General features: G+C 49.7%; 1 protein-coding gene across 1 annotated transcript; it reads left to right on the top strand.

The window, feature by feature from the left end:
- The first annotated feature begins 378 nt into the window (after nucleotides 1–378).
- Nucleotides 379–13,152, top strand: PCK2 (phosphoenolpyruvate carboxykinase 2, mitochondrial). The gene is made up of 10 exons (XM_007536402.3): nucleotides 379–655; nucleotides 3,565–3,810; nucleotides 5,144–5,328; nucleotides 5,415–5,618; nucleotides 5,894–6,081; nucleotides 6,371–6,533; nucleotides 6,795–7,013; nucleotides 11,147–11,284; nucleotides 12,254–12,349; nucleotides 12,565–13,152. The coding sequence occupies exons 1-10, from the start codon at nucleotides 627–629 to the stop codon at nucleotides 13,017–13,019; spliced, it is 1,923 nt and encodes a 640-aa protein (XP_007536464.1). The 5' UTR covers nucleotides 379–626; the 3' UTR covers nucleotides 13,020–13,152.
- Nucleotides 13,153–26,715: the final 13,563 nt, after the last annotated feature.

Raw genomic sequence — 26,715 nt, 5'->3', positions numbered from 1 at the left:
ACACAGCTTGAGAAATGTCCTGAGGATGGTGGCTGAGTCAGGCGAATGAGAATGGCGTGAGCAACCACCTCTTAGAGACAAGTCAGAAAGAACAACTGCTGGGGAGGGAGCAACAGCAGTTTGAGAGACTGGGGCTTTGGGGTCCTGGGGATACTTATGTGCCTGCTTTCACAGCACCCCCCCACACACACACACACACACACACGCCCCGGGAGAAAGAGAAAAAGTAATACTCAAACTAGGGACTTCCAGCCCCTGGGCCTCTCCTCGCACCCATCTCTCCCAGCCTGTCCCTAGAGCAAGACTCCTCCAAATTACATCATGTGCAGAGGCGAGGCGGGGCGAGGAGGGGGCGCGGAGAGGACCCGCCTTCCCGGGGCGGCGCGGGGTCTGGGGCGCGCCGCGTGTGGCCGGGCGCCCGGGGCCGAGGGCGGGCTGGCGGATGGCGGGCAGAAGGGGTGCGCGGTCCCCTGTCCCGCCCCGCCCCGCGCCGCGCCGCCCGCCTCTTTCGCAGGCGCCTCCCGCCCAGGCTTGGGTCCGCTCGCCTCCCGCGCCGCGCGCCCTCCTCCGCCCCGCACGGCCCCAGCTCGGCGCTCGCCGCCAGCCCGCAGCCCCCGCCGGCTGCCATGGCCGCTCTGTGCCGCCCCGGCCTGCGGTGAGTGACCCCCGGCCCCGGGCGGAGCGCACCTGCCGCTGTCTGCCGCCCCCTCGGGGCTGCGGGCTGCGCTCGCCCTCGGGGAGGAGGCGCGCCGAGGGGTGAATGGGTGGGGGCGTTCTGGGACCCCCGGAGCCCCGTCCCCCGCCCCTCCTCCCCGCCTCCTTGCCCGCAGCATCTGCCGCTCGCACAACTTCCTGCCTCCGCCCGCCCCCGCTCAGCCTGCCCGCCGCCGACGTAAAGAGCCCTGGGCAGCCTTGAGGAGCGGGGTCTGAGGGGTCAAGGGTGCATGAATCCCCCCGAGGTTGAGCTCAGAGCTCCCTAAAGAAGGTGGAAGGTAAACACCCATCCCCCTGCCTCCCTAGACTGGAACCTGGCGGGAAGCCCGGTGCAGCCCAGGGCCCGAGAGGCTAGAAAGGAGGCAGGAAAGGTGGAGCAGGGCGCCGAGGAACGTTCTAGTCTTCTAGGGTCGTGGGGGCCCACAACCCTGCTTGCCCGCCTTCACCCCTTCTGCACGGCTGTCTTCCCTCTATGTAGCCTCCTTCATCCCAACTTTTGTCCCAGAGTCGCAGCTGGCCCGCAGTTCTGTCGTTGTCACAGCTGGTTCCATGTGGACTGCCTCTGTGGGTGGTCTCTGGGGCAGAGGGAAGGAATTTGTCATTTGGGTTAGTGGAGGGAAGGGAGCTGCATGAGACTTCCTGAGCCAGGCTTCCTGTAAAGAGAGCGTCCTCCAAGGCTTGACAAATAATGCTGGGGAGACAGCACAATGGTTGTGCAAAAGACTTCACGTGTCTGAGGCTCTGGAAGCCCCAGGCTCAGTCCCCTGACCAGTGCTCTGGTCAGAAAGAAAGAATAGAAGGGCGGGGGAGATAACAATGACTATGCAAACAGACTCTCATGCCCGAGACTCATAAGTCCCAGGTTCAATCCCCCGCACCACCATAAACCAGAGCTGAGCAGTGCTCTGGCTCTCTTTGTCTCCTTTCTCTCTCTCTGCATCTCTTTCAAAAATAAAATAAATAAAAGATTTTTTAAAAAGAAAGAAAGGAGAAAATGAATGCTGGTAGGAAATCTCTCTCACAGCAGGCACAGAGCCAGCTCCCAAGAGCCCTTCTCTGCCCCTAGGGCCACACCGGGTTTGGATTTGCAGTCTGTTCAGCCAGGTGGCAACTGTCCCAGCTCCCACATTGCTAACCTGGGCCTTCTTCCTGCCCCCAGACTAATGCTCTCTGAGTATGAGCTGCCTGCACACTCCTGCTCTGCCTTTTCACCAGCACCCAGAACCCTCTCGACATGTGTCTTCTGGGAGGAGGACCAGGAGTGGCCCTGGGTCACATGGGGTGGGAGAGTCTGGGAGGAGGGCATCTCGCCTGTCTTGACCTTTGCTCCACCTTACTCTAACCTGTGAAAGGAGGGAAGTGTGAAAGGGAAGTGGGAGCCACAATATCCCCTTCTCCCCTGAAAATCAAGCATAAACCCCAGCCCCTAACATCAGCCCACTTTTCACAAGGCTCAGAAGTACTTACTGGATGACAGTTCATGCAGTCTTACACAGCATTGCTTGGCTCTGGCTTGTGGTGCTGGGGATTAACCTGCTTGGCTCTGGCTTATGATGGTGCTGAGGATGGAGCCTGGGACCTTCAGTGCCTCTGACATGAAAGTATTTTTGTAGGATCATTATGCTGTCTCCAAGATGCACAATCTTACAGCATACCTGGGGTGGGGATAAAATAGCTGCAGGGGCCAGATGTTGGCACAGCTGGTTAAGCACACACATCACAGTGCGCAAAGACTCACGTTCAAGCCCCGGACCCCCACCTGCAGTGAAGAAGTTTCATAAGTGGTGAAATAGTGCTGCAGTTGTCTCTTTTTATCTCCTCCCCCTCTTGATTTCTCTAACTCTATATATAAAAAAATAGCTGCAAAGGAAAAAAAACCCTATATTTATATAAGGAAAGAATAGAGAGGAGAGTTTCAAATACTAGACATAGGAAGCTGTCAGTCACTTGGGCAGCTTATTGACATTCAAACCACAGTACCTGCTCATGTCTAAATAGACACAGTTAGACACATCATGCCTACATGTACTCTACCACACAAGTAAGCACTTAACTTTTTATTAACAAGAGAAAGAGAAAGAACTGCATTTCTCTGGCACATGCAGTGCCAGGGATCAAAGTTAACACCTCGTGCTTGCCGGTCCAGTGCTCTTAATGACTGTGCCACCTTCTGGGTCACTAAGTATTTGCTTTCTTTTTATTTATTTGATCAAGACGGAGAAATGGGGGGAGTCAGGTAGGCAGTGGAACACCTAGTTAAGCAAACACATTACGGTGCACAAGGACCCAAAGTCAAGCCCCTGGTCCCCACCTGCAGGGGGGAAGCTTCATGAGTGGTGAAGCAGGGCTGCAGGTATCTCTGTCTCCTTCTCTGTCTCCCCCCTCCCCTGTCAATTTCTCTCTATCCAACAGTAAATAAGTAAAATGTTTTTAAAGAGAGAGAGAGAAATTGAGGAGGGAACTAGAGAGGACGTGAAGAAGGCACCTGCATCATCACTTCATCACTTGTGAAGTTTTCCCCTGCCCATGGGGCCAGGAATTTGAACTCAGGTCTTTTCCCAGCCCGTGTGCACTTGACCAAGTGCACCATCACCTGGGCCCCCATGCTTTCATGCCTGTGTGGGGATACAGTTCCTTGCTGACCAGGAAACACCTCGCTTAGCCTCATAAAAACCAACAGATGTACATGGCCTGACCCAGCCCACATACTTTCTCCAGCCAGCTTGGCATGGGATCTGTGCCAGCCCTGCTGAGCATACTCCCAGGAAGCCTGGCTTCCTCTTCTCACCACTCCCCCAGCCTCCACCACAACACCAGGCCCATTGCCTCTGTCTGCCTCTCCTCCTGCAGGCTCAACTGGTCCGGGCTGAGCCCTTGGGGCTGCTCGTCTCGATGCAGCATACAGACCCTGAGAGTGCTCCATGGAGACCTGGGCCAGCTGCCTTCCAAGGTTCGAGACTTTGTGGAGTGGAGTGCCCGCCTGTGCCAGCCAGAGGGCATCCACATCTGTGATGGGACAGAGGCTGAGAACACTGCCATCCTGGCCCGGCTGGAGCAGCAGGGGCTCATCCGGAAGCTCCACAAGTATGAGAACTGGTAAGTCCCCAGCCCTGCACTCCAAGAGATGGCACAGCTACTTGGCCTGAGACCACTTCCAGTTTAGAAGATAACTAGTAGATGTAAACAGACCAGCCCAGCCGCAAAGTGAGAAGTCACTGGGACTGGTCTGGCATTTTGTTTTGTTTGGCCAGCAGGCCTTTGCCAGGTACTTCACGCCTGCAGGACTCACCACTCACTCCCAGCAGACATTCTTTTTTCCCAATAAAGGGTTAAGAGACAGAGCAGGCAGAGTTGGGCGGTAGCGCAGCAGGTTAAGCGCACGTGGTGCCAAGCTCAAGGACTGGTATAAGGATCCCGGTTCGAGCCCCCGGCTCCCCACCTGCAGGGGGGGTCACTTCACAGGTGGTGAAGCAGGTCTGCAGGTGTCTATCTTTCTCTCCCCCTCTCTGTCTTCCCCTCCTCTCTCCATTTCTCTCTGTCCTACCCAACAACAATGACATCAAGAACAACAATAATAACTACAACAATAAAACAACAAGGGCAACAAAAGGGAATAAATAAATAAATATTTTTTTAAAAAAAGAGAGAGCAGGAAATAAAAAGCCAACAACAAGGGCAACAAAAGGGAAAATAAATGGATATTAAAAAAATTTAAAAAGGAGTAAAAAGCCTTTGCACTGAAGGAAGTTTCAGTACTGTGGTCTCTTTGTCTCTTTCTAGCTAAAAAAAAACCATCAACCTGGAACAGTGAAGCCCAAGTAGTAGTAGTAGAATAGTTTTCACTATTTTTAAAGTTTTATTTAATGTATTGTATTTGAGAGAGTTTCATGAGATGGAGGAGAGAAGCCAAAGCAGCAGTATGTTACATGCAGTGCTGGGGATTGAACCAGGAACTTCAGGCATGCATCTGACTCTCTACCAGTTGTGCCATCTTCTCAACTATTGCTGTGTTGTTTTAATCACAAGTTTGGGTTTTTTTTTTTTTTTTTTTTTGTGTGTGTGTGTGTGTGTGTGTGTTTGTCTTGCCTACAGTAAGCAGGAACTGAATGACCTGCCCCTTAAATGGGACAAAACCTGGAAGAAGTGACAGAAAGGAAGAGGAATGAAGTTCAGGAAGAACAGCGTGGTGGATTTGCAAAAAGACTTTCCTGCCTGAGGCTCTTAACACCCCAGGTTCAATCTCTAGCACCGCCACAAGCCAGAGCAGAGCAGGGTCCTGGAAGAAAAAGAGAAAGAGAGAAATGAATGGGAAAACATAAGACCAACAAAGCTGGATTGGAAAGAGTAGAACAGGGGACAAGAGAGAAGGACACCTGCTGACCGATGTCTTGCCAGTGGTAACCCCTCTCCTGGTCCCCTCCCCCCCCAGCTGGCTGGCACGCACAGACCCCAAGGATGTGGCACGAGTGGAGAGCAAGACTGTGATTGTAACATCTTCTCAACGGGACACTGTGCCACTCCCAGCTGGCAAGGCCCTGGGGCAGCTGGGCAACTGGATGTCCCCAGCTGAGTTCCAGCAGGCTGTGGCTGAGCGTTTTCCAGGCTGCATGCAGGGTAACCGAGACCGGGACAAAGCAGGAGTGTGGGAGGTGGGGGGAGGGGTGGGGAAGCCCTCATCCTGGCACTGCTCCCCTCCACAGGCCGCACCATGTACGTGCTCCCCTTCAGCATGGGGCCTGTGGGCTCCCCTCTCGCCCGCATCGGTGTGCAGCTCACCGATTCCGCCTATGTGGTCGCCAGCATGCGGATCATGACCCGTCTGGGGAAGCCAGTGCTGCAAGCCCTGGGCGACGGTGACTTTGTCCAGTGTCTTCACTCCGTGGGCCAACCGTTAACTGGGCAAGGTGAGTACCCGCCCTCCCCATGGCAAGGCCCAGAGGCCTGCACCCAGGGCCCACCCTGAGTCCTGCCTGGCCTAAGTCATCAAACACTTACTCCCCGAGACTCAGGGTAACTGGCGGGACCAGGGGAAGCCTGTGCTGGCAAGTCAACCTGCGCAAGACTGAGGGAATGGATGTAAGAGAACAGGGGCTTGAGCAGCCCGGGGCTCCAACATGTTCCCTTCTGATGACCCTGCCCTGCCTCCTAGCAGCCCCATGACACCGTGTCCCCACCCCAGGGGAACCAGGCAGCCAGTGGCCATGCAACCCGGAGAAGACACTGATCGCCCACGTGCCTGACCGGCGGGAGATCATCTCCTTCGGCAGCGGCTATGGCGGCAACTCCCTGCTGGGCAAGAAGTGCTTTGCCCTCCGCATCGCCTCAAGGCTGGCCCGGGATGAGGGCTGGCTGGCGGAGCACATGCTGGTGAGAACCCAGGCAGCTGTGGGGAGCAGGCAGGCCCGTCAACCCCGGTTCCCTTTCCCCACTGCCAGTTGCCAGGCCAGGACTCCAGTTAAATGTCCCAAGTTTTGCCCCACGATGCTGAATGTTGGGGGTTCTTGCAGTCACCTCAGGCCCACAGCCAGGCAGTGCACCTATTCAGTGGACAGACATTAGTCCTCCCTGGAAGCCCTTAGCTGTCCTTCCTGTGTAGACCCTGCCAGCCCTTTGGTGATGACCTCCTCCTTCTTGCCTCCTTTCCACCCCCTTGCAGATCCTGGGTATCACCAGCCCTGCAGGAAGGAAGCACTACGTGGCAGCTGCATTCCCCAGTGCTTGTGGCAAGACAAATCTGGCCATGATGCGGCCGGTGCTGCCAGGCTGGAAGGTGGAGTGTGTAGGGGACGACATCGCCTGGATGAGGTTTGATAGCGATGGTGAGAGGCCTTCCAGCCCTACTTGGTGCTGGCTCTCCCCAAAACAATCGCCCCTCAGCTGCTCAGGAAGAGCTTAGTTGCTCAGAACCTTTTCCCAAAAACTGCAGCTGCCCCATACCTCCTGGTGGTCCCAGACTCCAGCTGCCCTGCAGACACCAGGCTTCCAGCCCCCTTCAGATTGGGGACCACCTCCCAGCCATTGCCACACCGCTCAGCTCTTCACAGCTGAACCTTCCTTCTTTTCACGTCTCCTCTTGACAGGTCAGCTCCGGGCCATCAACCCTGAGAATGGCTTCTTCGGGGTGGCCCCTGGCACCTCCGCTGCCACCAACCCCAATGCCATGGCCACGATCCAGAGAAACACACTGTTCACCAACGTGGCTGAGACCAATGATGGTGGTGTGTACTGGGAGGGCATTGACCAGCCTCTTGCACCTGGTGTCACCGTGACCTCCTGGCTGGGCAGGCCCTGGACACCTGGTACGTGGGGTGGGGGTGGGTGATGACACAGCCTTCAGGGTTCACCAATTGGTTGATGTAAAAGCCATTCCCAAAACTCAGTCACCTCCCAGGGCCTCAGAGACACAGGAAGCTAAAAATGTTTGAATGTTCCAGCCCTGGGCAGGGTCTCAGCTCCTGTTCAGTGAGTCCTGGTACAGGATGTATGACTTGACTGAGTCTCTGGACCTCCTGAGCCTCAGTTTCCCCATCACTTGAGTGGGGTTTAATTTTTAACACCTTGCTCTTTAAGTTTGTTAGAGGATTGAGTTGTTAAATAATGCATGCAGAAGTTTAGCATCAAGCCAAATCCAAAGTAATTTTTCAATAAATGTAAATTGGATTATTATTTTTTAATATTTACTTATTTATTCATTCATTCCTTTTTGTTGCCCTTGTTTTTTATTGTTGTAGTGATTATTGTTGTCGTCATTGTTGGATAGGACAGAGAGAAATCGAGAGAGGAAGAAATCGAGAGGGGAAGACAGAGAGGAGGAAAGAAAGACAGACACCTGTAGACCTGCTTCGCTGCTTGTGAAGTGACTCCCCTGCAGGTGGGGAGCCAGGGGCTCAAGCCGGGATCCTTACACAGGTCTTTGCACTTTGCGTCACGTGCGCTTAACCCACTGCACTGCCGCCCGGCCCCCCTATTATTATTTTTTAGGTAGAGACAGGCAGGGAAAGAGTGAAAGAGACCACAGCACTGAAGTTTCAGTGTAGCAGAGCTCAGGCTCATGTACATGGCAGCACACTATCCAAGTGAGCTATTTTGCGAGCCCAGTTGGATCGATTTTTAAAGGAAAAGAAAACAGGGAGCCTAGGAATGGCTCTGCAGGTGGAGTGCTCACATTACCATACGCTGGGACCAGGTTCAGCAGGTGGAGTGCTCACATTACCATACGCTGGGACCAGGTTCAGCAGGTGGAGTGCTCACATTACCATACGCTGGGGCCAGGTTCAGACCTGATCCTACAGGGAGAAGCTTATGAGAAGTGGAGCAGTGCTGCTGGTGTCTGTCTCTCACTCTTTGTCAAGAAAGAAAGGAAGAAAGAAAGAGAGATAGAGAGATGAAGAGAGAGAGAGAATGGCCTCCAGGAACAGCGGAGTCATGTGGGCACCAAGCCCCAGCAATAACCCTGGTGGCCGAAGAAATGAAAGAAGGGGATAGGGCTGGAGAAATAGCATAATGGATGTGCACAAAAATTCTCATTCCTAAGGTACCAAAGATCTCAGGTTCAATCCCCAGCACCACCATAAGCCAGAGCCGAGCAGTGCTCTGCTCAGAAAAAAAAAAGGGAGGGGCGGGGAGGAAGACATTGTCTTGAAGGGGGCCGAGCAGTGGCTCACTGAGTTAAGCACACATAGTACAAAGCGCAAGGATCCCGGTTGGAGCCCCCAGCTCCCCACCTGCAGGGTGGTTGCTTCACAAGCGGTAAAGCAGATTTGCAGGTGTCTTATCTTTCTCTCTCCCTCTGTGTCTCCCCTCCTCTCTCAGTTTCTCTCTGTCCTATCAAAACAAAAAGTTGAAAACAATGGCCACCAGGAACAGTAAATTGATAGTGCAGGCAGGCACTGTGCCCCAGCAATAACCCTGGAAGAGGAAGGGAGAGAGGAAGGGAGGGAGAGGGGAAAAGGAAGGAAGGAAAAAAGAAGTTGTCTTGACCATTATCACAAAAGGGTTAAAGCACCATCTATAAAGTCTAGCCCATTTGAAAAGGAGGACGCCTGCCCCTCCTGCCACATAGCTGGATCCCTCTATATAATAACCCCTCTCTCTGTGCCTCCATCATTCATACCTCAGTCCTTCCAAGCAAAGGGGACCCACTCATTAGCGCCCCCCCCCCAGCAGCTAGTTTCTAGCCCCTGTCATTACCTGGGTGCCTTGTGGCCCTGTCCCCCAGCCCCAGCCCTGCACTTTGGACCTTCAGCTCCTAAGTGACCATCCTGGGCAGAGCCCTGGGAACTGAGGAGGGTTTGTGGTCACTGAGACCTATACTCAAGTTTCCCTCATCTAATCATCCTTCATTTTCTTGAACACCATCATTAAGCCCTCCTTGACCTTTCCACACAACTGAGAAACCCTCGAAATGTTCCTTTTTCCCTCACAGGCTAGCTCCCAACCCATTCATCAAGTCTGCATTTTAGGGTATAACTAGGGCGTGTTGTATCCAACTTCCATTCCAAAATAATAATACCCTGTGCTAAGATCCTGCATTGGGACATGCAACTCAAGAATGGACTAGGGGTGGCTCCTATCTGAGAGTGAAGGTTGTGGCTGAGGGGTTAAAAGGGGATCAGGGCTACTGGCTTTGTCACACACACACACACACACACACACACATACACACACCATGTATCTAACAGAGAAGGCACCGTGTCCTTTGGGGCCCTCCCAGCCCCAAATGATGCTTTCTTTACACACCTGCCCCCAGCTTAGTTCCAAACCCTGTTCAGTGCACTTGAAGGGGCCAAGTGACTTCAGATCACTCCCACCCAGGCTTCCTTGTTTCCGTGTGTGTATTTATGTGTAGTATTGTTGTTGTTGATGTTGTTGTTTTCCACTAGGGTGATACTGCGGCTTCTGCCTGCACGATGAAGCCACTGCTCCTGGCAGCCTTTTTTTTTTTTCTTTATTTTGATAAGACAGAAATTAAGAGGGGAGGGAAGATAGAGAAGGAGAGAAAGAGACACACCTGAAGTACTGGCTTCATTTCTTGTGAAGCTTCCTCCTTGCAGGTGGAGAACAGGGGCTTAAGCCTGGGTCCTTGCACATGGTAACATGTGCACTTAGCCAGGTGCACCACTGCCTGATCCCTCTATGTGTTCTTTAAGCCCTGTCACTCCAGCAGGGTCTGAGTGGACTCAGGTAAATCACAAAATAAAAATTGTGTTGTTTTGTTTTTCAAGAGAAGGAAATGTTATTCTTTTATTTTTAATATTTTGTCTATTTATTGGATGGAGACAAATGGAGAGGGAAGGGATAGAGACAGAGAGACACCTGTAGCTCTGTTTCACTGCTCAGGAAGTTTTTCCCCTGCAGGTAGGGACAGACAAGGGGCTTGAACTCATATCCTTGCACCTTATAACATGCACTCAACCAGGTGTGCCTGGTATATTTTGTTTTAAGCACAGCACTGCTCAGTTCTGGCTTATGGTGGTTGAGTGAACCTGGGACTTTTGGTGCCTCAGCATGAAAAGCTGTTTTGCATAACCATTATGCTATCTTCCCAGCCCAAATTACCAAATTCTATTTTTTTTTTATCAAAGTACTGTCCAGCTCTGCTTTGTGGTGGTGGTGAGGACTGGACCTGAAACTTTGGAACCCTATGCAGGAAAGTCTTTTTACACACTATTATACTAACTCCCCATCCAAATTCTGTTAGCTTTAAGATCAGTTCCTGGAAGGCCGATGAAATAGCTATTTGGAGATGGCGCCACGTGCACTTAACCCGCTGCACTACCGCCCGACTCCCTCAGGGGAAGCTTTAATACTATGGTGTCTGTCTGTCTGTCTCTCTCTCTCTCTCTCTCTCTCTCTCTGAAAAAGGTTGTCAGTAACATCACACATACACAAAGACCTAGTCAAACACCATATATTCCTATTTTATTTTTGCCTCCAGGGTTATCACTGGGGCTCAGTGCTGCACTACAGATCCACTGCTCCTGGCGGCCATTTTTTATTGGATAGGACAGAGAGAGATTGAGAGATGACAAGGAAATGGGGAGAGAGGCAGACACCTGAAGATCTGCTTTGCCACTTGTGAAGTGTACCCCTGCAGGTGGGGGGGGAGCTGGGTACTCAAACCCAGATCCTTGCATGGGTCCTTGTGCTTCGTACTGTGTGCACTTAACCAGGTACACCACCACCCGGCCCCCTATATTCCTATGCTCTTGTGCCCTGGTCAGCCAAGAGGCTATAGCTTGGCATAAACATTGGTGTCTACTGAACCCCGCTTCCCACTCTTCTCATAGCTCAGCTGGCAGTGGGACTAGGGTAGAATAACCAAGTCTTTGGGGAACTGTCCCACCTCCTTTGTCCCACTCCTCACCGCAGAGAGCTGGTGAGGCAGACCGTGTTCGAGAGTGTGGGCCTAAGTGCGTGCTTCCTCTCCCAGGTGACAAGGAACCCTGTGCACACCCCAACTCTCGCTTTTGTGCCCCGGCTCGCCAGTGCCCCATCATGGACCCAGCCTGGGAGGCCCCCGACGGTGTCCCCATTGATGCCATCATCTTTGGAGGCCGCAGACCCAAAGGTAAGTTCCACCTGAGCTCTGGCTCTGTGGGGAAGCCTGCCTGCAGAGCTCTCTTGTGAGAAGGCAAAACAGGTGGGGGTGGGCGGGGACAGCGTGGGGTCTCAAGCCAGGGTAGCTGAACTGAGAAAGTATAGTACTAGTCACAGGACTGGCATGTGCTACTTCCCATGTTCAAGCCCCGACCCTACTAATAGCCAGAGCTGAGCAGGACTCTTGAAGGGAAGGAAGAAAGAAAAGAATGAAGAAGACAGTGGTGCGTCAGGTGGAGCTCACACATGACCATCCTCAGAGACCCGGGTTCAAGCCCGCAGCCCCTCCCTGGGGGCGTGGAGGGGCACTTGATGAGCAGTGGTGCAGTACTACAGATATTTCTTTTCTTCTCTTTTTATTTTTAAAATATTTTTATTTATTATTGGGTAGAGAGAGGAAAATGGAGAGAGGAGGCGGAGATGGGGAGAGACAGAGAGACACCGGCAGCCCTGCCTCACCACTCATGAAGCCCCCCCTCACCCCACAGGTGGAGACCAGACCCTTGAGCCTGTGTTCTTGCACACACTGCGATGTGTGCACTTAACTACCTGGCGCCTTCTCTTTCTTCCTCTCTACCTCCCCCTTCCCTCTGAATTCCTTGGTCTGTCTGAAAGAGAGGGAGAGGGAGAGAGATGGGTGATAAGCATCAAACACTCATAGAAGGAAAAGGAAGGGAGGGAGGGAATGGGCTAGCTGAGATCCTTGGAGAGAGCCTAGGAGTGAAGGTGACCAGGAGGGGCGGAGTAATGGCACAGAAACAAGTGTGGGGCGGGAAGTAGCCCAGTGGTTTATGCAACAGACTTTCCTGCCTGAGCCTCTAATGTCGAAGGTTCGATCTTCTGTGCCATCATAAGCCAGAGCCGAGTAGTGCTCTGGAAAATGAAGGGAGGAGGCAGGCAGGCAGACAAGGGGCTGATGGCCTCTGCTCTTTGTATGTAGGCGTGCCCCTGGTCTATGAAGCCTTCAGCTGGCGCCATGGGGTGTTTGTGGGCAGTGCCATGCGCTCAGAGTCCACTGCTGCCGCTGAACACAAAGGTGAGCGTCCTCCTCTACCCGCTTCCTTGTGCCCACACCACCTTTGCTCCCCACTCCCACCATGCTCCTGCCCGCCTTGTTCCAGGTATCCTCTTCCCCGGCCCTCTCCCCACCCTTCCCCAAGAACGGCAGCTGTGTCACAGCTTCCTCCAGCGGGAAGCAGGGCCCCTCCTCCAAGAAGGAGGAAGAGACCCTTTGTCCTGCTCTCTCTCCAGGGAAGGTCATCATGCATGACCCGTTTGCCATGCGGCCCTTTTTTGGCTACAACTTCGGGCACTACCTGGAGCACTGGCTGAGCATGGAGGGGCGCAGGGGAGCCCGGCTACCCCGCATCTTCCACGTGAACTGGTTCCGGCGTGACGATGCAGGCCGCTTCCTGTGGCCAGGCTTTGGGGAAAACGCTCGGGTGCTAGACTGGATCTGCCGGCGGCTAGAAGGGGAAGACAGTGCGCGAGAGACGCCCATCGGACTAGTGCCAAAAGAGGGTGCCCTGGATCTCAGTGGCCTGCGGGCTGTGGACACTACCCAGCTGTTCTCCATCCCAAAGGACTTCTGGGAACAAGAGGCCCGGGACATTCGGAGCTACCTGACAGAACAGGTCAACCAGGATCTTCCCAAGGAGGTGTTGGCTGAGCTGGAGGCTCTGGAGGGCCGTGTGCGCAGGATGTGAGCTGCAGAGGCCACAGTCCTGCCTGGATGGAAAGAGGAGAGCCACCAGCCTTGCAGAAAACAGGAACGCTGTCCCAGACCTGCCCCAGACAGTCCCCCAGAAACTGACCAATAAGAGATACTCATCTATTTTACCCACTGATGCTGTTTTCATTTCCCATCTGTCCTTACAGGCTTCCCTCTAACAGCAGTCCACAGTCTTCTTGCAGCCCTGCAAACATCTGGCTCCCCTTTGTGGCCAGGTGGTATCAAGAATCTCTCCCAGGCATCGCCACCGTGTGGCCAAATAAGAGGGAATTTCCAGGAGGAGGTAGATGGGGTGGTCTGCTCTGTGTCCTGGGGCCTTTGAGCTGCTAGTTTCAGTCACTAGGCCTCAGGTTCCTGCCCTCCCACTCAGACACACAGAAACCTATGTGACACCTTTCTCCAAGGAAGTGGTTCCACTGTCAGCTTACACACATGACTTTTAGGAATGCAGGGGCAAGATATCCAGACACACGAACCCGGGTCCTTGAACTTGGTAAAGAGCCCTCAAGTGGGTGGGCCAGGACCCCGGCCCTTAGAATTGCCTTCTTTAAAGGATCACACCATGGGAGTTGGTAGCGCAGTGGGTTAAGCACACATGGCGCAAAGTGCAACTATTAGCGTAAGGATCCCAGTTCGAGTCCCCACCCCACCTGCAGGGGGGGTCGCTTCACAAGTAGTGAAGCAGGTCCTATCCAACAACAACAAGGGCAATAACAATAATAACAACTACAAGGGCAACAAAAATGAAAAAGAAATGGCCTCCAAGAGTAGTGGATTTGTCATGCAGGCACCAAGCCCCAGCGGTAACCCTGGAGGGGAAAGGAAAAAAAAAAAAAACATCACACCATAACTCAGGGGTGCTAGTAGTTGTCAGTGCTGAAATTTAATTATGAGTCTTTGTAACAAGAAAAACACAAGTAGACTAGGTTGCTCCCAAGGTTGATTGTTTCTTTGTTTTAACATTTTTAGCTCTTCGCATTTTCTTATTACTGTTTCTTTCCTAACCAGGGTTATCACGAGGCACTGCACCTATATGATTCCGCTCCTTCACTGCTTGGCTCTTTCCCCCCCAGACAGAGGATGAGAGAGAAAAAAGGAAAGATACCATGGCACTGCTCCACCCCTTGTGAAGCTCCCCCATGGGGTGACTTGTTGTGGTGGTCTGGTGTCGGGCTGCACCGCGGAGAAGAGAGCGGAGGTCCAGAGCAAAGGGGTACACAAATCTTTATTATAGGATGGGGGGGTTTGGTTCAGACCACGTGGAGCCAGCCGGCAATGGCCGTCCCCACTACCTGACCACGGGGGGGGGGGGGGGGGGGGAAGCAGGGAGTGAGACCTCAGAGAGGGAGAGCTGAGAGCCCAGAGGGGGGGGGTGAGGGGGCTTTTTATTGGGCGACAACCAGGGGTGACGTGTAGGGCCAGGGCCAGGATTGGTTGAAGGGGGCAATGCTAGGGTTTCGCGTAGTGAAACCTGGGGGTGGAGACTGCATCAGAATAACTCCTCAGCAACAGTGACTGGGGACTCAAACCCAGGGACCACGTGGCCTAGTGGATAAGATATCTAACTTTAGATCAAACCCAGGTCCTCCTGCACGGTCAAGTGTGTGCTCTACAGGGCGAGTCACCTCCCAGTCTCTCCCTTTATATTCTATTTCATACCATGACGAACAGTTTACATAGAAACAGCAAGATAACTGCTAGACTTTATTTTTCCTCCATGGTTATCACTGAGGCTCAGTGCCTGTACTACAAATCCACTGCTCCAGATGGCCTTCTTTTTTTTTTTTTCCGTTTTATTGAACAGAACAGAGAAATTGAGAAGGAAAAGGAGATAAAGAAGGGGAGAGGGTGGGGGTAGATAGCATGATGATTATGCAAAGAGACTCTCATGCCTGAGGCTCCGCAGTCCCAGGTTCAGTCCCCCCCACCACCACAGGCCGGAGCTGAGCAGTGCTCTGGTGTTTCTGTCTGTGTCTTTCTCTGCATCTCTTTCAAAAGTAAACAAATAATAAATAAATAAAATACTTTTTTAAAAAAGAGCGCAAAGCACAAGGATGGTATAATGATCCTGGTTCTAGCCCCCGGCTCCCCACATCCAGGGGGGTCGCTTCACAAGCGGTGAAGCAGGTCTGCAGGTGTCTCTGTCTTCCCCTCCTCCATTTCTGTCTGTCCTATCCAACAATGATGACATCAATAACAACAACAATAATAACTACAACAAATAAAACAAGGGCAACAAAGGGGAATAAATAAAAAATAGAGAGAAGGGTGCGACGGACCACTCAGGCGGAGGAGCAGCAGGAAGGATCAGGGAACTCCGAAGGCCACCATCAGATGGGTCAGGAGTCCTCACAGGGGAGAACAGAATACACCACGCTCTGTTGGATTGTTTCCATTGTATCTGTTCTGCTCTTAGTGAATCAGCAGCCCCTATGAAAAATGTTGATCTTTCAGAGTTCTAGGGGTGGCTAGGGCCACCCGCATTTCTTCCATAACACCTCTTCCCCATAAGGAGAAGGGCAGACCAGGAATTACATAAGGTTCAAATTTTCCTCCAAACCCTTCACATGCCCATTGTAAGATGCGGGAGCTTTTGGCCACATTTGCAGCCATCCCCAGTCCTATAAGTCTAGAGGATGACGTGTGAACAGGCCACTCTGAGGGCCAATCTTTTCCTGCTATACAAGACTTGTCAGCTCCTGTATCTATCAGTCCCTGAATCCTCCTTCCTTCTATGAGGATTTCTTTAAATGGCCTGGTTTGTTGTATCTTTTCTGTCCAGGCTATAACATCAGTAGAGCCAAAACCTCCTGTTTTTCTTTCTTTTTTCAAACATACATTAGGGGTCTTAAGGTATGGGAGTAGCAAAAGCTGGGCAATTCTCTGATCTTTATGAATTTGCAAAGTTTTTCTAGGTGGAGCTACCATAACTTTCACTTCTCCCTCAAAATCTGAATCTATTACTCCAGGCAATACCTCTACCCCAGCTAGAGCTGATGAACTCCTTCCTAAGAGTAATCCAAAATAGCCTGATGGCAAGGGCCCAAAGAGACCTGTCTCCACCAACAGTAAAGTAGAGTCAGGGGTTAAAATATAGTCTTTACTTGCTGCTATGTCAGGTGTGGCCCTTAGCAAGTCTCCAATTGATCATTTTTGAGGATAATTTAAGGCTAATTCCCTATCCAGAAGGGTTGACGGAGTTGCCTCACTAGCAATTTTCATGGGGCCGGAGGCTGGCCCCTCTTCTCGTTTTTTGTCTGGCCTAAGGGGGTCCCATCCTTGTGGAATTCTGATATACAGTCTCTCTGCCAGTGTCTTCCCCTTTGACACCGAGGGCATAGCCCAGAAGGCTTTCTGCTAGGGGCCCGCTGTCCCCGCACTTGTCGGCATTCTCTTTCAAAGTGCCCTGTTTGTCCACATCTGAAACAAGGGCCCTTCCTTCCTCCCCCATTTCTGGGCTTGTTCTTCAGATATTGGGGGAGGGTTTGCCCTTGTAGTGCTGGAGCCATCGCCATTCCCTGAATTACTGTCGGCAAGGAGGCATCTACACATGCCTTTATGTAATCTTGAAGACTCCCTGTCCTTCTGAGAGGGCGTAGATCTTTACATACTGTATTAGAGTTTTCCCATGCCAATTGCTTTAACAATAAATCTGCTCCTTCTGGTTCCGGCATCATTCTCCTAATGGCCTCTTCTAATGTGGCTAAAAACTCCTCATATGGTTCTTCTGGCCCTTGTCTAATGCCGGACAGAACTGTAGTTTTAGTCTCAGGCTGAGGTATTTTTCTCCATGCCCCAACCGCTAATTTGGAGACTTCCTCTAACACCTCTTTGGGTATTTTTATCTGCTGACAGGGATTTCCCCAATCCTCTCTACCCATTAGCATAGAATGTGTGGGCTTAGGGCCTCTAGTTCTTTTGAATAACATTTTTTGGAGCAATGTCCTGGCTGAATCCTCATACTCTGTTCTCTAAATTATGTACTGACCAGGTTTTAAAACAGACTTAGCAGTTTGAAACCAATCATAAGGTGTCAACCACATACTAGCCACAGTTTCTACAATTTGTAAAGTGTAAGGAGAAGAAGGGCCTGTGGACAGGACTGCCTGAGTCAATTCTTTAAGCAGCTTAAAAGGAAGTGGCTCCCACTGTGGAGTGTCCTCATCTAGGGAGACCAAAGGAAAGAGAAACCCTACTTCTCCTGCCTTGCGAGCCTCCTTGACAGCTGCCATGAATCCTGTATTGGTAGGGAGCCTAGATAGGGGAGGTTTGTACCTTAATGATTCTGGAGGAGCGGAGGCCATGGGGAAGGTAGCTAAAGGCTCATCCCTATGATATCGAGCAGCCTCATCCTCTAGTTCTGCCTCTTCTTCAGGATCTGACCAGTCTTCATCAGGAGGCCTGCCTCTCAGCTCTGGCTTAAGTGTTCCATAGGAGGTGTTCTTATTGTCCCCTTGCATGGAGCTTGTTTCTCCTAGCAAGCACTCATATTCTGATTTGTCCCCAAGTAAATCCCTTATCTGGTTCCATAGAGAGAAAGCTATAATTGGTACCTCGGTGGGTCCATTAGCCGCATAATACTTTCTCATGTCTTTTCCTACCCTTTTCCAGTCTTCAAGAGACAAGGTCCCCTCTTCGGGGAGCCAGGGGCTACTCTTCTTAATAAAGGCTAGGAACTGTCTTAATCGCTTATGGGGTATCTTGATTCCTCTGCCCATCAACATCTGTTGCAGTGCAGGGAGGAAGAGCTCCTCATTCTTTGAGCTCTCCTGCCCCATTCTAATTCTTCTCTTAGCTTCCCGCTTCCTATGAAACCGCTTTTTCCTTTCTCTTAAGCTGCGGGACTGCAGCTCCCTTAACCTGCAGGGTCCTTATCCTGACCGAGAAGATACGATTCTGATAGTCGTCTTACCTGGTCGGTCTTCCTTCAGGTCCCTGTTCGAGGCGCCACCTGCGACGGACCGCTCAGGCGGAGGAGCAGCAGGAAGGATCAGGGAACTCTGAAGGTGACCGACCACCTGGTGGGTCAGGAGGAGTTCAGATTCACCCTCCAACAGAGTGTGGTGTATTCTGTTCCCCTGACCCACCAGGTGGTGGGTCCCTCACAGAAGGGGAGAGAAAGAGACACCTGAAGATCTGCTTGTGAAGTGACCCCCTGCAGGTAGGAATCTGGGAGTTCAAACGGAGATTTTTTTTTTAACTTTATTTATTTAATGTAATAGGACAGAGAGAAATTGAGAGGGGAAGGGATGGCGGGGGGAGAGAGACCTGCAGCAATGCTTCACCACTTGCAAAACTTGCCCTGCAAGGAAGGACTGAACCCGAGTCCTTGTGCATGGTAGCATGTGCACTTAACTGGCTTTATCCTGCCTGGCCCCCACTGTTTGACTTTTGTTCCCCCAACTATTTACCATCTTCAGAATAATGACTTGTTTTCCTACTACCCTCAAAAAGGTGACCAGTACATTACATACACATACCCCACTATGATCTAATGAATTTAAAGAAACTTAATGTTGATTATTCAGAGTAATACTCAGATTCTCCCATCTCTGACAGTGAGAGCTCGGCTTCTCAGTCCATTTGATCTTGCCCTGAGAGTGCTTGTTGGCTTCTCTGCTGTCTGGTAAGACGAGTTGTTCAGGCTCACCTTGTACTTTTCCTAGGAGAACGTTGAATCTGTCATTTCTCCAAGACCTAGTTTCTTTCAGTGGGAAAAAGTATTGAGTTGTCAGGAAAATTATGTTGTATTTTTCTATGCAGAGATGTGTCACGACTTTTTCGACAACCCAATATTTTAAGACTACAATCTGGGGGCTGGGTAATGGTTCACTCGGCAAAACTCATATGTCACCATGAATGAGGACCCAGGTTTAAGCCCCAAGTTCCTGCCTGCAGAAGGGAAGCTTCTTGAATGGTGGAGTAGTGCTGCGGGTATCTCATCTCTCTCTCTCTCTCTCTCTCTCTCTCTCTCTCTGTCTCACCCTTTGTCAAAAGAAAAATAAACAAAATGGCCACCAGGAAAAGTGGAATCATGTAGGTACCAAACCCCAGTAATAATCCTGACACTAAAAAAAAAAAAAAGGCTACCTGTTAGAAGTGTTGACTGCTATTGGCCATTGTTCATTTTTTTATTTAATACAAAGACAGAAATGGAGAGGGAAAGAGACACCTGCAGAGAGGGAGAGACAAAGAGACACCTGCACACTGCTTTGCCACTCATGAAGCTTCCCCCCTGCATGTGGGGAGTGGAGGCTTGCACCTGTATTCTTGCACATGGAAACTTAGGTGTTCAACTGGCAGTGCCACTGCCCAGATTCAGTCTTATACCCTTCTGGTAGATAGGGAGAGGAATAAGATATAATACTTCATGCATTCATAATGATATTTGCTGTTCAAATTCAGGACTAAAAGTGATGTCTCCAGGGGCTGGGCAGTAGCGCAGCAGGTTAAGCGTACATGGCACAAAGTGCAAGGACTGGCAGAAAGATCCTGGTTCTAGCCACCTACATGGGGGTGGCTTCACGGCTTCAGCGGTGAAGCAGTTCTACAGGTGTCTTTCCCCTTTTCTGTCTTTCCATCCTCTCTTGATTTCTCTCTGTCCTATCCAACAATGACAGCAATAACAACAATAATAACAACAGCAACGATAAACAACAAGGGCAACAAAGGGGAAGAAAAAATAGCCTCCAGGAGCAATATATTTGTAGTGCAGGCACTGAGCCCCAGCAATAACCCTGGAGGCAAGAAAGAAAGAAAGAAAGAAAGAAAGAAAGAAAGAAAGAAAGGAAGAAAGAGTGATGTCTCCTAGATGAGCATTATAAAATCAAACGTGGTCACACCAGGCCTTTTCAAAATGGAGAAGTCTTGCAGCCCAGGGGTTGACACAGAAGGTAGAGAGCATGCAGGAGGTACCAAGTTCTGGCATTGTTTATGCCAGAGTGGTATTCTAACTCGTTCTCTCCCTCTTTCTCTCTCCCTCTCTCCACTCCCCCCCCGGCTCGTGCGCATGTGCACATGCATATTCACACACATACACAGACACACACACATAACCAATAAGTAAATAAGGGCTACTGCCCATTAGAGTGCACATGTTACAATGGGCAAGGACCTGGGTTCAAGCTCCAGGTCGGTCCCCATCTTCAAGGAGAAAGCTTCACAAGCAGTACTGCGGTGTCTCTCTTTCTCTCTGTCCCTATTCAATAAATAAATAAAATATTTTAACAAAATATTTTAAATCAACTGTGAAAGAAAGAAATCTTAAAAAGGGAAGTCTTGACTAACAGAAGCAGGAACAAGGCTCAAACAAAGCTATTTGTCCTTTTGCTGTTTTTTTAATATTTTATTTACTTATTTATTTATTGAATTGAAAAAGACATGGGGGGGGGGTGGGCGGTAGCACAGTGGGTTAAGCACACATGGCACAAAGCCCAAACCAGCGTAAGGATCCCAGTTCACACCCGGCTCCCCACCTGCGTGGGGGTCACTTCACAAGCGGTGAAGCAGGTCTGCAGGTGTCTTTCTCTCCCCCTCTGTCTTCCCGTCCTCTCGATTTCTTTCTGTCCTATACAACAACAACAATAATGACGAACAAAATTTAAAAGGGGGGGGGGGAAGGAAAAAACAGAGAAATTGATTAGGAAAGGGGAGACAGAGAGGGACAGAAAAAGATACTCACAGCATTGCTTCATCACTTGTGAAGCTTTCTCCCCTGCCCTCCAGCAGATGATGGCCAGGGCATTAACTTGGGCACTTGTGCATTATAGTATTATAGTATATATGTCTTCTTTGTCCTTTTGTTTCAGGGAATTTTTACACAGGGGCTGGAAACTTCTTTTTTTTTTTTTTTTTTGTCTATTTCTTGAAGAACAGAGGTTGGGGGGGGGGGACCGGCAGTGGCACATTTGGTTAAGTGCGGATAGTGCTATGTGCAAGAACCTAGGTTCAAGCCCCTGCTCCCCACCTGCAGGGGGGTGCTTCATAAGTGGTGAAGCAGGTCTGCAAGTGTCTGTTTTCCTCCCTCACTCTATATCCCCTGCCCCTCTCAATTTCTCTCTGTCCTATTGAATGGAAAAGAAAAAAAAGGCCAGCAGAAGTGGTGGACTTATAGTGCTAGCCCTGAGCCCTTGTGACTGGAGGAAAAAAAAAGAAGAGGAGGAGAAAGAGGAGACAAAGAGAGGCTGGGTTGGTTTCAGGGGGGAAAAAATGAGTCCTTTGATGTTGTCAGGCTATTTGACCTTCTGGATTATGGTGAATTTTCCATGGGATAAACTACTATCTGTCCTGAAGGCAAAAAAGCAAACAGAAATGGAGAGGATGTGTGTGTGAGTTCATGCAGAATGTTTCTTCTTTGCAAGTTCAGTTTTAACTGTTTAAAACTTTCTTGCAAAAAGAAGAACTAGAAAAAGAAGGAGTGGGCGGAGGGAAAGGAGGAGGAAAGGAAGCAGCAGCTTGCAAAGTATCATCTGTTGCCACCATGGATCCTGTCCCTGTGCGGTCCCTCTTTCAGAGGATGTTTTGCCAGGGCCAGGTGATAGTGCACCTCTTGAACATACATATTAACGATGGCAAGGACCCAGATTTAAGCCCCCCAGTACCGACTTACAGGAGAAAAGCTTTTCAAGCGATGAAGTACTGTTGTTGTTGTCTCTCTCTCCCCCCCCTTAATCTCTCTTTCTGTCTCCCCCTTCCTTCCTGATTTCTGCCTGTCTCTATCCAATAAATAAAAATAATTTTTAAAAGGAAGTTTTACGTTCTTGGTCACACCTGCAGCTCCTATCCAACACACACACACACACACACACCTGGTTCTCAAGGACAGAGGTAACAGTATTAGAAGCTCCATAATTATGCAGTTGCCTTATAAAATCAACACACCTTGAGTCCTGGGTAGTTAGTCTTGTTAGAAATATGAGGCACATAGTGTGAGGGTAGATAGCATAATGGTTATGCAAAGAAACACTCATAACTGAGGCTCCAAAGTCCCAGGTTCAGTTCCACACCATCAGCCACAGCAGAGCAGTGCTCTGGAAAGTTTTAACATAGTAGCAGGAGGGAAAAGCTTGAGAAGTGCAGCTTTAGAAGCCCTGGTGGGGGAAGTGAGAGAACCTAGCCAGGGGTATTTTAGGAGCTGGTGGGCCTTATATAGGGTCTTGGCTCAGGGCTATGTCTGGCATGGGAAGGGGTGGTGGTTTTAGATTTATGACTGATTCAGAGGTGTTTCTGGTCAGATGTATCCAGTGCAGGCAAGAGTAAGAGTTTCCAGCGTATCTCCTTCAGTGTGTTTCAGCAAGATACTGTTGTTTTTGTTTTGTTTTTTGTTTTGTTTTGTTTTGCCTCCAAGGTTTTCGCTGGGATTTGGTGCAGGGAGCTCAAACCCAGATCCTTGTGCTTAGTACTATGTGTGCTTAACAGGGTGCGCCACTGCCCAGCCCCCAGCAAGACAGTTTCTTTCCTTGAGGACAGGAGTCAGGGCTAAGCATATTTCCTTTCAATACACTCCTCCATTTCCCTCTACACAGAGAATCTACAGGCAGACAATATGTAAGCATGTGTCATCAGTCGCTTCAGAAAACAGAACTTTCCCTTATGTTGCCCAGAGCTGTACACGTGCCCCAGGAGCTGTGTGCAGTCGCCAAGGGAGGGAGCTGGGGTGAGAGAGACAGAAGACCTGGTTAGTCAGACAAAGAAAAGCCTGTTTCCTTTCTCTCCTCTCCAGACAAGTCTGACCCCTAGTGGATGATGTTGAGCAGGAAGCGGCCCAAGGTAGGTCAAACAGGAAGTCAACATTTATACTGTAGCAATTAGCACTATTAGTCCAACAGTGGGTGCTAAAAGTGGAAAACCTCCGGTGATCTGGTGGTGGGAATTGTGTGGAGTTGTACCCCTCTTATCCTATGATTTTCTCAATGTTTCCTTTTTATAAATAAAAAAAAAATTAAAGAAAGAAAAAAAAAAAGTGGTAAACCTCTTCAGCTTTAAGTTGAGAGGAGAGTTTGTCCGAAAGCACTTTGCAAACTGCCACCAAGCAGCATGCTAAATTTCAAAATCATGAGGTCCACAGAGCCCATCAAAGTGACTTATTTTTATTTTATATTTATTTTACTTATGTTTATTTTGTATGAAGACAGAGAAATTGAAAAGGAAGGGGAGACTGAGAAGGAGAGAGAGGCACCTGTAGCACTGCTTCACAGCCTGAGGAGCTTCCCCCCTACAGTTGGGGACCTGGGGCTTGAACCTGGGTCTCTGCACATGGTAACATGTGCATACAAGCACTAGGTGTGCCATAGCTTGGTCCTGACAGATTGACTTATTTTTAATTAAATCCCGTTTTCTCTTAATAGAACACAGAGCGTACCCTAGGAAAGAAATCATCATATGCATTTCGAGAAATATTATAAGTCACAAGTAACATAGTCAAGTCCATAGGTTTAAAAATCTTTTACATTGATCCAAAGATGACATATATTTTTTCAAGTCAATATCATTTTATGACATGTGTGCTCAACCAGGTGTGCCACCATCCAGCTCCACAATGTCATTTTATTTTATACCAGAACACTGCTCAGCTCTGGCTTATAGTTGTGATAGGGACTGATCTGGGGGCATTAGGGCCTCAAGCATGAAAGTCTTTTGTGGACGCTCTCAAAAGCCTAGACCAAGTAGATCAGAAGCAACCAGTGGCACAGCTATATACGAGATACTGGGTACTATACAGCAAACCCTAACAAAAGGACTTTTCAAAGTTAACCCAATTACCAAATAATGTGATGATAACACTAACTATCCATTGTCTTTTTGAACCCTAAGACAGCAGGAACCTCACATCTCCACTATAGAGCCTATATTTCCCCCAGTCCTGGAACCTTAGGATAGGGCCTACTTTCCCGCATGCCTCTCCCAATCCATATCAAATAATATTGCATCTGCCGATCACAACCTAATCAACTCAACGATTGCCACCTCAACATACTTCAGCTCAGACTGTGTCCAGAGACTTTACGTGTGGAATGACACCATTCAGCTTCATTACTCGGGTGAGACCTTTCCTTTCATAGTATTCTCTAATTCCATCCCAGGTGGTTCACTTTCTAACAAAGTCCCAAAACCTAGATATAGACCAGGTTCTGTGAGAGAGAGCTTATGTTCACACGTATCCATAAACTACTGCAAAATATATACCTGAAAGCAGAAGTACACTAGAGTTTGCAGTGAGTACCCCACCCCCAACACTTCCTCTCCACTATTCCAAGCTTTGGGTCCATGATTGCTCAACAATTTGTTTGGCTTTGTATGTTAACTCTCTTTTCAGCCACCAGGTTCCAGATGCCATCAGGATGCCAGCCGGCTTCCCTGGACTGAAGACCCCACCAATATGTCCTGGAGCTCCGCTTCCCCAGAGACCCACCCTACTAGGGAAAGAGAGAGGCAGACTGAGAGTATGGACCGACCAGTCAACGTCCATGTTCAGCGGGGAAGCAATTACAGAAGCCAGACCTTCCACCCTCTGCAACCTACAATGACCCTGGGTCCATGCTCCCAGAGGGATGGAGAATGGGAAAGCTATCAGGGGAGGGGATGGGATATGGAGATTGGGTGGTGGGAATTGTGTGGAGTTGTACCCCTCCTATCCTATGGTTTTGTTAATTTGTCCTTTCTTAAAGAAAAAAAAAGTCTTTTGCATAACCATTATGCTGTCCCCAAAATCCCTTTTGTTGCCCTTGTTTTATTGTTGTTGTTATTGATATCGTTCTTCTTGGATAGGACAGAGAGAAATGGAGAGAGGAGGGGAAGACAGAGAGGGGGAGAGAAAGAGAGACACCTGCAGACCTGCTTCACCACCTGTGAAGCGACTCCCCTGCAGGTGGGGAGCCAGGGCTCAAACCGGGATCCTTAAACCGGTCCTTGCGCTTCAAGCCACGTGCGCTTAACCCGCTGTGCTACCGCCCGACTCCCAATAATACATTTTCTTTCTTTCCTTTTCTTTCTTTCTCTCTCTCTCTCTTTTTTTTTTTTTTTTTTTTTTTTTGTCTAAATTTATTAACAAGAGAAGGGGAGAATCAGAACACCATTCTGGCACACAGAATGCCCGGAGTCAAACTTTCAGCCTCATCCTGAAGAGTCCAACACTAACCACTGTGCCACTCTGTGTCACTCTTTTCCTTTTAAAGCAGTCACTTCATTAAAATCATGAATTTGGGGGCCAGGAGTAGTACACCAGATTAAGCACACATAGTGCAAAGCACAAGGACCTGTGCAAGGATCCCGGTTTGAGCTTCACAAGAGGTGAAGCAGGTCTGCAGGTGTCTTTCTTTCTCCCTCTCTGCCTTCCCTTCCTCTCTCCATTTCTCTCTGTCCTATCCAACAACAACAATAGCAGCAACAGCAATAATAACAACAACAAAAAGATGGCTGCCAGGAGCAGTGGAGTTGTGTGCAGGCACCAAGCCCCAGCAATAATCCTGGAGGAAAAAAAAAAATCATGAATTTCTGGGAGTCAGGCGGTAGCTCAATGGGTTAAGCACATGTGGCTTGAAGCACAAGGACTGGCATAAGGATCCCGGTTTGAGCCCTGGCTCCCCACCTGCAGGGTAGTTGCTTCACAGGCAGTGAAGCAGGTCTTGCAGGTGTCTGTCTTTCTCTCCCCCTCTCTGTCTTCCCCTCCTCTCTCCATTTCTCTCTGTCCTATCCAACAACGACATCAATAACTACGACAATAAAACAAGGGCCACAAAAGGGAATAATTTTTTTTTAAATCATGAATTTCACAAATGCCCACTTAACTCTTTTCTGTCATCTCTGGGCAATGGAAAATATACTCATGAATGTACCGAGTGTCTAATGTGAACTGAAGCTGGGCTGCCACAAAAAGCCTGTGCAACACCCACTAAACATCAACACTGAAATAAACTGGTGGGGTCAGGAACAAATCCTACAGCCTTGCCAGCAACCTTTGATTACAAAAGCAGAATGTGAAACGGGCATTGCATTTGCATTTTAATTTTTTTTTTTTGCCTCCAGGGTTTGTTTTCTTTTGCTGGGCTCAGTGCCTGCACTATGAATCCACTGCTCTGGAGGCCATTTTTTCCATTGTGTTGTTATTATTGTTGTTGTCATTGCATAGGACAGAGAGAAATTGAGAAAGGAGGGGAGACAGAAAAAGGGGGGAGAGAAAGCTAGACACCTGTAGACCTGCTTCACTGCCTGTGAAGTGACCCCTCTGTAAGTAGGGAGCCGGGGGCTCGAACTAGGAATCCTTATGCCCGTCCTTGCGCTTTGCACCATGTACACTTAACCTGCTGCGCTAGCTCCCAGCCCGTATTTTAATTCTTTCTTTTTCTTTTGACATTGCCACCTCCACTGACTTTTTCAGATACAGAGAAAGATACCACCACACCAAAGCTTCCTCCAGTGCAGTGGGAGGGGTCACATACACAGCAACATAGGCAAACTATCCAGAAGAGCTGTTTTGCTGGCCATATATATATATTTTGTCTCCATGTTTACTGCTGGGGCTCAGTGCCTGCACCATGAATCCACTGCTCCCGGAGGCCACTTTTTCCCCCCTTTTTGTTTCCCTTGTTGTTGTAGCCTTGCTGTGGTTATTATTGTTATTGATGATGTTCATTGTTGGATAGGACAGAGAGAAATGGAGAGAGGAGGGGAAG

This window comes from Erinaceus europaeus, chromosome 16, assembly GCF_950295315.1.
Source record: "Erinaceus europaeus chromosome 16, mEriEur2.1, whole genome shotgun sequence".
Taxonomy (NCBI): Eukaryota; Metazoa; Chordata; class Mammalia; order Eulipotyphla; family Erinaceidae; genus Erinaceus; species Erinaceus europaeus.
Note: the sequence above shows the minus strand (reverse complement) of the source record. Positions and strands in the feature narration are given on the sequence as shown.